Source organism: Rhododendron vialii, chromosome 9a (assembly GCF_030253575.1).
Source record: "Rhododendron vialii isolate Sample 1 chromosome 9a, ASM3025357v1".
Classification (NCBI taxonomy): Eukaryota; Viridiplantae; Streptophyta; class Magnoliopsida; order Ericales; family Ericaceae; genus Rhododendron; species Rhododendron vialii.
In genome coordinates this window covers 34697618-34713115 of record NC_080565.1, presented here as the reverse complement: position 1 = coordinate 34713115, position 15498 = coordinate 34697618, and the positions used below count along the sequence as shown (strand labels likewise).

Sequence of the window (15498 nt, the reverse complement as noted above, 5' to 3'; positions counted from 1 at the left end):
GCCAAGATTTGACCAAACAGTTTTCATCCTCCCATTCTTCATACTCTTCAGACTTTTTATTTGATGGAGCAGCCTTGGTACCCGAAATATAACCCCAACGTTTTCTTCCACGGATTTTATTTCGGGCATTCAAAGACCACTCCACATAATTGGTACCGTCCAGCCGTTCCGGAGTGATGAGAGAGGATGTTTCCTGCATATGGAGACCAGACACAATAGTCGAAGATTCGTTCTTCTTTGGTGATTTAGCACCACTTACTTCAGCCATGACGGCACTAGAAGAAAATTTTGCAGCGGAATGATATGAACAGAAACACCAACAATTGTGAATACAGGACCTACTTCAATTCCTAGAGTTTAAGAAAAGGAGATTGAAGGTGGCTTTGATACCATGAAAATAAACATAATTGTGGAGTAATTTTCTGATAATTTCATTCATCGTAGTTGTACAATATATATATAGTACAAACATTAACAAGGAAAGAATACAAGATTACATGGAAATATTCTACACTTATGGCATAAAATAAGATTACACAATTAAGGATATTGACCAAATCAAATATTGACTAAATCATATCCTTAATTCTAGCAAAAGCACCACGTGACAGTGCTCTTAGGCAGCGTATTATCCCACGGTTGATCACTCGTGGGGGAGGCCAGAGGGTTGTTAAAACATTCAACTCCAAACCAATTGACAAGAAGTGGAGAGGCCGCCCAAACTCATATATTAATTTGGGAAGAGATATTTAACCAATGTAGGACAAACTCTAACATTGTGGGCCCACCATATTATCTCACAAATTAACATAAGGCAGCGTATAATTGGTTGAATGAACAACAAAAATATATATACATATATAATTTTCGTAAGATAGTAATCCCACCAGACTAAATGAAGATATTATCCATCCATAATATGTGTATTCCGAGATGAGAGAAACTTATTCACAGTTTCACCGTGAACAAGTTCTCTTTACACCACCAACCGATCGCGACCGTCCAAAAGTGTTTAGCTCTTCTTGTGACTTTTCCAATGCGTTTACGGCCGGGATTTCTAGTAAGAGAGAATAGTAGCCGTACGTAGTAATACGGTGAATGCATATGCAGTAACAGGTCTATGATCGATCTATTCCTATTTAATTCCCTTGTTCCAATTTCCATGCATAAATCGTCAAGGGTTTGAACAATTGTGGGTACAAATTTCCAAACCAGTAGCAAATGATATTTGCCGTTCGGTTAAATAAGTGAAGTGGCTTATTTTTTTATCTTTATTTAAATTTTTTTCGTATTTGTTAGTTTTTCATTAATTTTTTGAAGATTATTGCATTATCATGACGAGAGGAATTTAAAAAGTAAAAACTTATGATCGAAATCAAAATTTTTTTAAATGAAGACGAAAAAATTGGCTTATTAGCTTATTTTCGTCTTTATTCAAAAAAAATTTGATTTCGATCATAATTTTTTATTTTTTAGATTTCTCTCGTCGTGACGATACAATAATCCCCAAAAAATTGACGAAAAATTAATAAATACGAAAAAAATTTGAATAATGACAAAAAAATAAGCCACTTTGCTTATTCAATCTAAAGAGGGTGTTATCTCACGAGAGATTTCACGTCCGACGAAAAACATATAATTTTTAACGCTGTAGATAGCGTCATGCAGGGTTTGTGCACTGACTTGAGGATTGCCTCCTCATGAACGGGCTCCTCGTGTGATGCTGACTCGGTGCTGGCGTTGGGATCCGTGGCGGGTGGATCCTGTTGTTGCTATCATTTCCTCCCCATGGTAAAACACTTTTGACGATTGGGGTCTTACCGGGCGTGCCAATGAAAACTCTTGTTTTTGGCACTGGACGCTGAGCAAGGGGTGGACACGCTTGTAGGCATTTGTTGATTGAATGGGGGCGTGCCAAGACTTGTCACGCCTAACTTTGAAGGACTGAATGTCGTCGTTTATCTAACTTCTAAATGAGAGCGATTACGTGTGACTTAAAAAGGAAAGCCACAGAATATATGGTTTGAGCACCTTAAACTTTTCTCATTTGTCAAGCCCACCCAAGCACGTCTCTTCGCGGGATCCGCCCTACTCTTTCGGTTGGTGCAAGCTCTGATACTACTTGTAACGATCCGCATCAGCTGACTTTTTTATCTTTGACCTAACCACATGACTCAAAAGGTAATCTCATATATTATACAATAGCTGACGTGTTGCTCACGTCAACTAAAATTGAACCTCGTCTTCACAAGATGATGCCAAGTGTCCCATGTATATATGAATTTCTCTCTCTTTGTTGGCGGTTATGTGCAGTTTCTGTAACCAATCCGGAGCCCAAAATCTTGGGGCCGTTTGCCTATTGAACTGGTCTTTGAATATTCTTCCCAGAAGCAAAAAAACGTGTACGACTTCCCATTTTGTGGGATGAGACAAAATGCTTCCAATAGGCAAAATTATTCGGTACATCTCACTTCATTTGGATTTTAATTAGTCGAGCCTTGGATCGCCATATTGGTCTGTGAGGTTCTAGATTTTAATATTTGTGTATCTAAACCTCTTAGTTATTATCTCTGTTTGAGATTGATAACCGTCTTTGATGTATACTTATTTCTATTAATGAAATCTCTTGCTATTTTGACAAAAAATAAAATAAAATTTGTGATAAGTTTGGTGAAAGATCACGATCTACTCAACCCGCGCGCTTAAACGTCAAACCATGCTTGAAGTACTATTGGAGAATTTTCAAACCAAAGAGATGGGCGACTCACTGACGATGTTTGTATTTTTTTTGAAACGTGTTAGATTGTGAGTGGTCGGCCAACCATACATTCAATTAATTTGTCAATTTGTGATCAGCTCGATGAAAGATTAATCATGATCTAGGCAACCCACGCGTAAACGTCAAACCATGCTTGAAAAAATCTTTGACAAATTTTCAAACCAAAAAAGATATGAATAGTCAAACACTTTGGCCTTCCCTCCAATCCCCCTTCTAGCTCCTATATAATCCCCACACATGTATAAACAAACCGTAATCTACTAAATTAACGTACATCTCTCTCTCTCTCTCCTAGCATTTGTAAAAGGAATCGGGGTTGCTATATTGCACTCTTGCGACAACTTCTACATCTGAATTTCCGATCACAGATCTCAACTCTCTCCTCCTTTGCCTTTCTCATCCGACAAATTCGGCCAAAGATTTCAAGATTTTCAGTCCATTAGGGAAGAGGTATATAGCGCGCAGTAGTAGTAATCATACAATGGCTGGAGGAAGCGAAGAACGTTCGTTGGAGGACACGCCGACCTGGACCGTGGCAGTGGTCTGCTTTGTGCTGGTTTTGGTATCAATCGTCATTGAGCATCTCATTCACCTCATTGGCTCGGTATTTCCATCGTACTCCTATTTAAGTTATTACAATAAATATATATCTAACGAGTGCTGTAAAACGAACACCTCATGTCACCTGTACTCAAAATGCCTCTACCTCTATTCTCGGGTAATATTAACCGCATAGGATTGCACAAAAGATTCTCCTCCAAAAGTGATTATTGTGCAATTCAGTGATTGAAAATACACGGCAATAGAGGTGCATGCCTTTTTTCGGTATAAAATATTTGATCTCTGGAGTGAGTCTCAATCCTTGGAAAATCAATTTTTTCTGAATTATCTCTCTCTCTCTCTCTCCCATAATTTCATCTGATTGGCGTGCACTTATTTTGTTGAGCCCTTGACAGTGGTTAAGAAAAAGACACAAGAGATCTCTATATGAAGCCCTCGAAAAGATCAAGGAAGGTAATTATCAATTAAAGTTAAACCCTTTGGATCAAGCTGATCATCACATGCAGATCAAGTTATGAAAATTGTGGTTAATTAATTAATTAGTTAGTTAATTATGAACAGTACTAACGTTTTTCTGTTTTGTATGGGGCTGAAGAGCTTATGCTGCTAGGGTTCATATCACTGCTCCTAACAGTAACCCAAGATCGTATTGCTGGAATATGTATTCCGAAGAGCGTCGGAAACTCTTGGCATCCGTGTGACAGATATCATTCCAAAGAATATTACGGAGATAAATGCTCAGCCAAGGTATGAAATAAATGATTTATTAGTACTATTTCAGTACTCTACTTGAACGAATCTATGAAAAATTGGATATTGGCCCTATTACAGGGTTTGGATTCTCTGCAATCCATGTTTTGAACTAGTCGATCGGGACAATACCTCGAATCTGAATAGTTCATTTTGCTAGAATTAATGGTTCGAATTTGTTTCGCTATCTAAGCGAATCAAAAACATTTGTCATATGGATTGTTCCGTCAAGTTCGAATTAAGGATTAGAGAGGATCCAATTCCACCATGAAAGGTGGACGAATGAAATTCTTGCCAACTTGGGCATAGTAAAGTTTCGGAATCTCGATCATTTACTACTACGAGAGTGTCTTTTTCACGGAGCCTTCGTGAACATCCTGTTCAAGGAGCTATTCAATCTTGCGCGTCCATTTTGGCTTTGGACAGTCCAGATTTTAATGAAATTTTTCCGGAAAAAAGTTAATCACAATCAATTATTACCGGTCATAATTAATCCGAATCGTCCAAAAACACTTTGGATGGTCGCGATTGAGCTTTGTAACTTCTTCTTTACGGAATAGACGTAAAGAAGATTTTCTCCACTACTACAGTATATGTTTGAGATATTAATTTGTAGTACTTGTGAATTTAATAACATTTTCTGTGTGTTTTTCAGGATAAAGTGCAATTTGTATCTGCATACGGAATCCACCAACTCCATATATTCATCTTTGTACTAGCCCTTTTTCATGTGCTCTACTGCATCATCACCTTAGGCTTGGGAACACTTAAGGTAGCTAGATACATCATACATACCTATATACTCAAAGACTACTCTCTCTCTCTCTCTCTCTCTCTCTCTCTCTCATAGTTAATTTGTTGGAGTTGTAGATGAGAAAATGGAAGACATGGGAGGATGAAACAAAGACTCTTGAGTACCAGTACCAAAATGGTATGTCTCCTTCCAATTGAGCCAAATAAAGAATGTCACCAACATATATAATGACACTTGACTACTTGAGATTACATATATCCTAACCATGATATTCAAAATGCAGTCACTCTTGCTTATTTAAAAAAGAAAATTCCCACAAATTATATCATCCGTAAATATGAGAATACGTCTCTTTGTGAATAGATCCATTTACCTATCAGTGTTATATATACTATGTGAAACAGTGGACTTGGTCCTCCAGGAACTAGTCGAGTTGCGCCTACGTAATCTGGTTCTTAGGCCTTGGGTTATGAAGAAAAATAAGATTGTGTATTTGTTCTGCAGATCCGGAGAGGTTTAGGTTTGCAAGGGAGACATCATTCGGGCGTAGGCATTTGGATTTTTGGAGTCACTCACCAATTCTACTTTGGATAGTAAGATCTCGCAACATTTTTTTGTTTAATAATTTGATTTTCATGCATCAATTCATGAAGCGGGTTTCTTTCCTCCTCCTTTTTTTTTCTTTCTCGATGTACCCTTATCGAGTTATTATCTTTTTGCTGATAAAATTTTCTTCCCTTGGAAGAAGACATGGCTTTAAATTTCATATCCTCGTGTGTTGCTAAAACTGATAAATAATATCTGGGGCTTTGCTCTGTAAAATTGATTCCCTAAAAATTTAGTCAAAGTGTGCATAAATTATCAAAGCGATTTAGCTTTTTACTCGGATCTTTTGTGCAATATTTTTAATCAACCCATCAAAATTGGGCCAATGTTGTTTGAAAAATAGCTCTCTTATCCTTGGGCCTGCTTTTGGCCCAACTTTGATCTTTGACGCTCCCACAGCTCTGCAACAAGAAATGTACATTAGTTAATCCTATATTAGTCAACTTGAAAATAATTAATTAACTGGTAATTATGCACATCACATAGCTTAATTTATTTGTTCCTTAATTAATCTTTGTTTTCTTAGGTTTGTTTCTTCAGACAGTTCTTTACGTCAGTTACCAAAATCGATTACCTAACCCTGAGACATGGCTTTGTCACTGTAAGTAATTGTTTACTTTGATTGATTTAATTAGTCATCCCATTTAAAGCCTTCAATTTCGAATTAATTATTTCAGTTTCACTATATATGAAGTGTTCTTAATTCTAATATCTGGTGGATTACGTAAATTCTAGGCACATTTGGCACCTCAGAGTGAAATGGATTTTGACTTTCAAAAATACATCAGCAGATCACTTGAAGAAGATTTCAAAGTTGTCGTGGGAATAAGGTTATTAATCCTATCAACCATCGCAAAACCGTGGTTTAGTTAGTTTGATTGATTGAGATTAGGGGTGGCAAATTGAATCCAGACCCATTAACAAACCCAGACCCATCAACTCGAAAATAGACCCAACCCAACTCATTTATTAGTTGGGTAAGAATGGGTTCAAACCCAGCTAACCCAGTATTAGTTGGGTCATAATTGAGCATCAATTGGGTCAACTTAAATGACCCAATGGGCAATGAAAGTAACCCACCAAATTTCATCTCTTAATTGGTCTCTTTTCCAAACCCAGACCCATCAATTGATCTCTTTTCCCTCTCTCTCTCCCCCCCTGCCCCCCCCCCCCCCCGTTCTCTCTCCCTCCCTCCCTCCCCCCGCTGGTCTCTTTTCAGTTTTCCCCTCTCTCTCTCTCTCTCTCTCTCTCTCTCTCTCTCTCTCTCTCCCGGTCTCTTTTCCCTCTCTCTCTCTCTCTCTCCCCCCGCCCCCCCCCTCTCTCTCTCTCTCTCTCTCCCCCCGCTGGTTCGAATTAAAAATTAATTGTGACCGATAATAATTATTTTGACCAGTCAAAATTGAAAACACATCTCATCCATTAATTGCGCGAATGGACCCGTGAAATTGTGCTCCGCCGTGAATAAATTTCTCTCATGATAGTCCCGCAAAGGGTTTGGATTAAAAAATTGACTTATTTTTTTGTCCTTATTCAAATTTTTTTTTCATTTTTTTTGTTTTTTGTCATCTTTTTGTGACTTTTTAATTTGTTTTGATGAGAGAAATCGGAAAAGTAAAAAAATTTGATCGAAACTTAGAATTTTTTGAATAAAGACAAAAAAAAAATCAATAAGACAAAAAAAATTACTTATTCTCGTCTTTTTGAAAAAATTTATGAGTTTCGATCATAATTTTTTTTTACTTTTCTAATTTTTCAATCATAATTTTTAGTATATAAATAATTGGGTTAATGGGCGGGTCGGGTTTGCTTTAAAATAAATGGGTCGGGTTGGGTGTGGGTAATTAGACTCATAGTTAATGGGTCTAAATGGGTCAATGACGGGTCAATGACCCATTAAAGACCCAACCCACTAACAACTTACCCAATTTGACCCAAACCGACCCGTTTGCCACCCCTAATTGAGATTAATGCTACATAAATAGATTTCAGTAATTGTTGTTTTGTGCTTATAAACAACATTTAATTATCTGTTTGCAGTCCGATTATATGGCTCTTTGCAGTGTTGTTCCTTCTAACCAATACCCATGGTAAGCCACTCTACTAAGTGACTCTTTAACTTAATTAATCTTGTTTTCATAATTATTATGTGATTATTCATTTAATGAAATTGTTATTCTTTTGAGCAGGATGGTATTCATATTTCTGGCTTCCATTTATCCCTCTAATTGTAAGTAAAATAACCGATCATGATTTTCACTTAATCTTTCTTTCTTTTGTTGCTTTTTCTTGTGCATAAACAAATTTTGATGGGGATTATTTCATTGCAGATACTCCTAGTCGTGGGGGCGAAATTACAAGTGATCATAACAAAAATGGGTCTGAGGATTCAAGAGAGGGGAGATGTGGTTAAAGGTGCACCGGTGGTTCAGCCAGGGGATGATCTGTTCTGGTTCAACCGCCCTCGTCTAATCCTCTTTCTGATTCACATTGTTCTCTTTACGGTATGAGAAATGTTACGAAAAATGCATTTCAAGTCCTAACGATCGATGTGCTCTGCGGTGACATTTTGGTAATTATAAATCACCAAAAATCACAAAAGGCCACATCATTCTAATTCTGATTATTAATTTCATGCCGTTACTTTCATCCATCATGAGACAACTTTGTTGCTTATATAATATATATACGTCATGGGTCTGATTTTTCTATCTATTTTCCTTTTTTTGTAGAATGCCTTTCAAATTGCCTTCTTTATGTGGAGTTGGGTAAGCAAGCAGTCTTATTCAATTATTTTGCCCGGTTTTTTTTTTCTTTTCGATAAATTATTTTGTCAGGTTATTCTCTCTTTTATTCATTTTTTCTTGTTTGATTCGCTAACAAATATTTTTTTTTATTCCTCAGTATACATTTGGTTTCCGGTCTTGCTTTCACAATCGACTTGAAGATATAATCATCAGGCTCTCAATGGGGTGAGTTCCCCAAGTTTATTTACTGCGTACATAAAAACAGTGAGGCCCTGTTTCGCTAAGGGAAATAAGTATAATTTTTTGTAAAATTAAAGATGATGTATTGTGAGAGAATGGCATGCGCATCGTATCTCATAAAGCGGAGCATAAGTACTTAAAAAATAGTAAGAAACTTAGCGGAACGGAGCCTGATTCGTTGATGAGAATTACTATAATAGCCTTCATTTTTTGACTAGCATCTCGTTTACGTACCACTGCAGGCTCATCATACAGGTTTTATGCAGCTATGTGACTCTTCCTCTCTATGCCTTAATGACACAGGCAAGTTAGCAGTAACCTTTGTCAATTTTATTAATTTCAGATACACTAAATCTGGACAATGCAAAATTAGAAATGCAAACAAAAAGGGAAATCTACTTTTTTTTTTTTTTAAAAAAAAACGAAACCTGACTAAAGCGTGGTAAAAAAGACTGAATTTTTCATAGAATTTTGACTGGATTGATGGCTACAATCGTCAATTTTGATCAACTCGTGGACATGTGTTTTCCAAATGGGCAACGTTAGACTAGGTAACTTGGCCAATTAGGCCTAAGCGGGCCTTACGATATATGGTCTCAATCTTAGTCGCATAATCCTTTAAAATGGCTCACGCTCTCGCCTTTAAAATGGCTCACGCTCTCGCTCTCAATTCTTACTCTCACAGATTTTACTAGTATTTTGAGAGATGTGTCATAAAGGCGCTTTTCAGGCTCGTATTCACGCTTCCGCTCGCGGGCGCGAATTACTATGTGACTTAGGTCTCAACGTGTCAAAATTGTCTCAAAAAGCTTATGTTGTCCAACGAAACCAAGGTACTTGAGCTGAGATCACGATCACGCATGTTGAACCCTTTTTATTGATCGAAGCGTAGATTGAACAATATATCCACGTAAATGTGTATTTCCTACATGTTTCTCCGGTCGTAATTACATATTCTAATGTAGCATAAAATGGTTTTACGATAGCCAATATCTTGACCGATCGATGTTATTAGTCTCTCTTCTCGACAAGTTCGATAAGATACTTTTTCATGAAATCATATATCTTTACGTTCGTCCAATCCAAATATCAAATTAAGATAGCCTAAAAAAATTTGTTGAAAGGTTGTGAATTTTTGTCTCCCTCTTTTTTTTTTGTTGTTGTTGTTGTTCATTTGGAATTTTTCACAGATGGGGTCTACCATGAAACCCGCCATCTTCAAAGAACAAGTGCCATCTTCAAAGAACAGCCGCCAACCGAAGACCGCCACATGGACGCCGTTCTCGAGCCGGCCCGGAACCCCACTCCACGGCATGTCCCCTGTTCATCTCTTAAACGGCTACAAAGACAGCTCCGCCGTTGATAACAGCCGTCAAAGATCGCTGAGAAAATCCGATGCTGACATGATCGAAGAGTGGGACCCTGAAATCGCAATCCGCAATCATGATGATGGGGAGGAGTCTAGAATGAGTAGATGGAATGATCAAGTGAGAGATCAGATTGGAGAAATTGGATCGACGCAGAGGCCAAATTCGGTGTTGCACGCCCCCGTGGGTGGCGGTCCACGGGAAGTTCGCATTAGTTTGGGTAATTTCTCGTTCGGGCAAAATCGCGATCGTAAATAGAATTTCTCTTTTCATGTAAAAGAAAATATTGTACTAGTAGTAATTTTTTTATTCAGAAATCTTGTATACACGTAGAGTAAAGTAAGGGGACAGGTCCAATGAAATAGGATCCACATACTTTTCCTTTTTTCGTGTAATAATTTAACCTTTTTGAATTTGATGAATTTAATTTAACTGGACTCTCCTCGCGTAGCAACCTGATCACCTTCTTGTTTATCATTCTTTCGAATTTCCGTACAAATATATATTAAGAATGAAAATTCCGATTTGATTTTTACGATAACCGCGTATTGTGAAAACGAGCGAAATACGAATTGAATTCGAGTGGCTTGGGTCGATTTCCGAGTCTTTCAGATGTGGACGGATTATTCATCGTTTTTTCTTTTCCAGAGTGGCAAGACCCAAAGGGGGGAGGGAGGAGTACTCCTTTTGTTTCAGAAATTCTAGACCGACTGTTTTTCTTCATCTTTTTTTCTTTTTCTTATTCCTTCCTTATGGGCTATTGGGTTGTAAAATGGGCCAAATTGGATTGTTCAAATAATTTATTTATCGGCTTATATTTTGGGTGGATGTTCATCATTTTGTGAGCTGGGTGTTCATTGATGAATGGACTTGGTGCTCAAATCAAGGACTACTCTAAAATTTCTACATGTATTATAGCAAAAAAAAAAAATTGGGTTGTCATGTGTCTACTTTGCAGTGGCTGTGGAGCTGCCACTGTGGTAATAGATCACCTTTAATTCAAAAAAAATTATATTAGTACTACCTCCGTCCCATGCAAATTGTTGTGTCTATTTTCTTTCTGAGACTTCTCAACAAATTGTCTATATCTCATAATCTATAATATTTTTGGTGATTTCGAAATCTTTGTTTAAAAAAATTAATCAAGATCTATCAACTAAAATTTATATCGAATATATTAAAATATCATAAATTTAAAAATATAAGCAATTTTTTGAGAAGTCCTAAAAAAAATATGCACAACATTTGTGTATTGAAAAGACTAGTTATTTCTTTTAGCGAAATGGAGCTTAAATCTTAGCTCTGTGCCTTGAATGTCCACTCTAAAGTCTCCCCCTTATTTTTAATATTAGTTTTAAAACAAGGGAGAGGGGTTTTTAATTCCAAACTTAATAAACTTGAAAGAGTCACCCAACTAAATGTTAATAAGTTAGATTACCTGCGAGTGCATGAACTCTAACTCACAATTTCATCCTTGTAATATTTGAGTTTACCGCTCTCCCTATATATTCATATTTTGTGTAATTATATATCTTTACTAGTATTTAGTTAAATACAAGTTTAAATATATATTGTCATCCTATCTTGTAGATTATATACTGCCACATGTATAGATAATGAATCAATTACGTTATTATCACTTGTAGAAACGAATTTAAAAAAAAAAACCCAACTGAATCCAATTTTTAAGTTCTTGGTTTTATTTTCAATGCTTTTCACACACTTTTTATTTATTTATTTATATTCATAATTTTTTAGTGTTGAGAAAGCAGTAAAAAAAAAAGAGTGTAAAAATTAAAAAAAGAATGTGACATTTTTTTTTAAAATTTTTTATCGCCATCAAGAAAACTCATCGTGGATGTGTCGAGGGTTTCTCCAGAGAGGGAGAGAGGAGAGGAGAGAGAGAGAGAGAAGCATCACCAATTCTATAATCAATCAACAGAAACCAAACTTCTTCCCCCAGAAACGTCATTTTCATCGACATCAAACCTAACCCAATATATATTATACATCGACCCGTCAATTCTCTCTCTTTCTTGTATATATATATTACTCATCGACTCATCAATTCTCTCTCTTTTTTGGTTCATTGACTCGTCGATCGGTCGATTGTTCGATCAATTGATCTAATTTAACGGCCATGGAAGTCCGTCACACTCTAACCCCGTCGACACTTCTTCCGTCTCTCAAAGGTCTTTTCTTTCTTTCTAAAGGTCTTTTCTTTTCTTTTCCTTTTGTTCTGTTCAGTTAAAATTAGAAAAGATCTGAAATTTCGAACCTTGATATTGATTCCTATGTTGATAAAGCTGTCATCTTTTACATCCGTCGAGTCTCGTAAGGCACTGTTTGGTAGGGAGAAGATTGTTAAGTTTTGGGTTTTTGGAAAAATTGTGTTTTCCTCTCATTTTCCTACAGATTTGTTAGCCACTAAATGGAGGGCTATGATTTTTGCTCTTTTCAATTTGCTTTGAAAAGTATCACTGCTCTTTTCAGTTTCTTCCTCCTTTGGAAAGTACCCAATATTCTCATCCAATTCTTAATGGTTGTCGAGAAATTGAGGGAATAGCGAAGAAGGATAGAAAGAATTAAAATTTTTGAATCTTTTCATATGTTGGGAACTTGGGAGAGAAGAAGGGATCACCAATCAATCATCTTTCTACTCATTTCAATCTAGTAGGCACTGTTTGATAAAAAGTTGAATACTATTAGATGTAGGATTTCCAAAATCTGTTTTCTTTTTATTCTCCAAAAGGGACGAAAAGTATCCTCAGAAACTATATGGAGGGCTAAGCTTTTCTCTATTGTAGTTGCCTTGCGTTTTATTGATTTAGTTGTCATCATTGCAATTTCTTATTTCTGTCATTATGTTTCTCAGGCTTCAGAAGGAGTTGATGTCTTTAATGGTAAGCCATCTATTCTCTGTTCTATTTTTGAATTTACAGCAATTATGACTGTATGTGTGTACATGTGGATGGATAGAATTAGAAGTAAAGTCAGTTTTGCTTGTTTCATGTTTATAATGGTTACTTGTAATGCTCGACTCAGGTTTTGGTTTCCTATTGTGATAGTCTACAATTGACAATAGCAATTCGTGTGTCAGGTGGCATGGTTTTTTTTTTTTTATCCCAAGCGATGGTGCTCTTGAAATCTAAACATAAATACTACGGTAATTAGCAACGTAATACTTACAGTATTATAAATATACACATGCTCTACGTTGCTTAAACTTACTTCAGGGACATTGAATATCTTCTCGGTTCTCTACCGGCCGGGTTGGAATTGGGTTTGTGTTTGTGTTGCAGCCTGCATCGGGCCCACATGAAGGGTGAGTTCATTCTCATCCTAAGTATTTCGATCTCAAACTCTTAAAATACGAGTTCAATCGGCTAGAATATTACGGGGCTTGTGCCAAAAAAATAAAAAAAAGGTGTATGATTTTCGGAACAATTTACTGTAATTTCGTAGCATGACATGATTTTCTTCATGGGAGTTGGTGAAGAAGACCTGAGAGGAAAAAAAAAAAAAAGGGTTGGCGAAGAATTTTAAGGTTTGGAGCGATTATTCCTTGAGGGCGACAAAGTAGTCTTATTAGTGGACCTAAAGAGATACTAGATAACCAAATTAAGCCCAATGGCAAACCAGGAAAAAAACATGCACGAGGTTTCTCTGCCCAACGAAGAAATCAAACGAAGAAATTGGCAACAAAGTCTTAATTTGTACTAAGGGGTTGTTCTGCTAAATGACTTATTTTTTTGTTCTTATTTAATTTTTTTTTTCATTTATTAATTTTTCGTCAACATTTTGTAGATTATTGTTTTGTCATGATAAGAGGAATCTAAAAAGTAGTACAAAATTATGATCGAAACCAAATTATTTTGAATAAAAACGAAAAAATTGGCTTATTGGCTTATTTTTGTTTTTATTCTAAAAATTTAGGTTTCGATCGTAATTTTTTAATTTTTAGATTCCTCTCGTGAAAAAGAATCAATAATCTACAAAAAATTGACGAAAAACTAACAAATGCGGAAAAAATTTGAATAATGACAAAAAATAAGCCATTTGGTTTATTTAGCCGAACAACCCTTAGGAAGTACTCACTCACGTTTTTTTTGTTTTTTGTTTCTTTTGGTAATGCACAGTGTCCCGGGCCAGCTTGCGGGCACCTTGGACTAATCCTTACAGCTTCTCCCACAATCGTTTAACACGCTTACGCGTGAGAGTGAAGTGGCCCCAAGAATTATTGGTAAAAAGAATCGAATCTAAGATGTTACGATGGAGCAAATTAACACCTAAGTCCCAACCCTTGGGGTTACTCCCTCATGTTTGCTTATCATTCTGTTCAATTCTCTCTCTCTCTCTCTCTCTCTCTCTCTCTCTCTCTCTCCAAGAGTTTGGCGTTTGTGATTGTGGATGTTTTGAAATAAGTTATCGATCATAAAGAAATTGAGAACAACTTATGCTCCAATTTGCATGGAGTGGTCCAGTACTACTGATGAATTCATTGAACGTACTACTGATGAATTCATTGAATGTTCCAATGAAGACTTGTCTTCTTACAGTTCAGGACCACTCCCTAGTCCCTACCATTTTCCATCTTGAAATAGCTCTAGAAAACTTAAATCCACTAATCCTAGGGCCTACCTCCCCCGCCCAATTGCAGTGAGCGCAATTAAAGTCGAAGCAAAACTCTGTACAGACAAACTTTAAAGGACTTGATAACGCTTGATAGCTTGATATATTTCGGAACATGATACCTTGGAATATAGCAACCGGCAAGAGCATCCGCAATGATAATAATCAAAATCAATAACCAAATGTGACACGTCAGTATTTGATTATTCATTTAGTCCATAATCAAACTTAACAACCTCCATCTCCACATTGGTTATTTTTCATCCTCAACCAAAAAAACCCCCACAATACACAATGCACATTTGTCCAATCGCAAACGAGTTTCAATTACGCACTCGATCACACCAAATTATTCACCTCGATGAGACGATTTCAATGTGAGATATTTTTGAGTTTGGTTATTAATAAAAGTTGTTAAGTTTGGTTATGGAATGGGTGGAATTTGATTATTTACTAAAAGACTTGTAACTTTATTTATTACAATGTGGGATGTTTTTTGAGGGGAAGTGCTACAATACACACCCCTTATTTAGGTGTGTATCATATACACCCTTATTAAAATACATCAAAATGTTATGAATCCCAAAATGTTACGAATCTATTGCTAAAAAGTTACGAATCATATTGTTGAAAAGTTACGAATTTTTAGTATAAAAGTTACGATACGAAATAAAATGTTATGAATGACCGGTCCTACAAGTAATTTTTTATGAGGTGGCACAATATGAACCACATAATAGGTGCATATGGTACACACCTTAAAGGGGTGTGTATTGAAGACTTTCCTTTTTTTTTTGAGTATTGTTGTTAAATTTGCTTATCCATATCCATTTGCTTATTACAATGTGGATGCTCTCAATTTCAGGTCTTAAACACCGGCCAATCCTTTCTGGTACCCCTTTTAGGGCTTAGACGTTAATTTCGTCAACAGCCGCTATAGAAAAGTATGAACTGAATGAAGAAGAGTAAAGTAGAGAGAGAAAATTCAGATCTTGATTCTATTCTCTGTTGAATCAGAAACAGATACACAATTTGACTTACACATCATGCCAGCTCAGCACATAG

The 15498-nt window shown here is 36.3% G+C and overlaps 1 protein-coding gene and 1 long non-coding RNA gene across 2 annotated transcripts; both read left to right on the top strand.

The window, feature by feature from the left end:
• The first annotated feature begins 3055 nt into the window (after nucleotides 1-3055).
• Nucleotides 3056-10142, top strand: LOC131301264 (MLO-like protein 6). Its single transcript, XM_058327450.1, has 15 exons — nucleotides 3056-3383; nucleotides 3736-3793; nucleotides 3936-4087; nucleotides 4746-4862; nucleotides 4961-5021; nucleotides 5349-5437; nucleotides 5977-6051; nucleotides 6186-6280; nucleotides 7488-7537; nucleotides 7637-7677; nucleotides 7778-7951; nucleotides 8180-8215; nucleotides 8352-8419; nucleotides 8677-8737; nucleotides 9625-10142. The coding sequence occupies exons 1-15, from the start codon at nucleotides 3261-3263 to the stop codon at nucleotides 10057-10059; spliced, it is 1635 nt and encodes a 544-aa protein (XP_058183433.1). The 5' UTR covers nucleotides 3056-3260; the 3' UTR covers nucleotides 10060-10142.
• Nucleotides 10143-11603: 1461 nt separating this feature from the next.
• Nucleotides 11604-12889, top strand: LOC131301268 (uncharacterized). Its single transcript, XR_009191221.1, has 2 exons — nucleotides 11604-11993; nucleotides 12677-12889. It is a non-coding gene; the product is annotated as an uncharacterized LOC131301268 (long non-coding RNA).
• Nucleotides 12890-15498: the final 2609 nt, after the last annotated feature.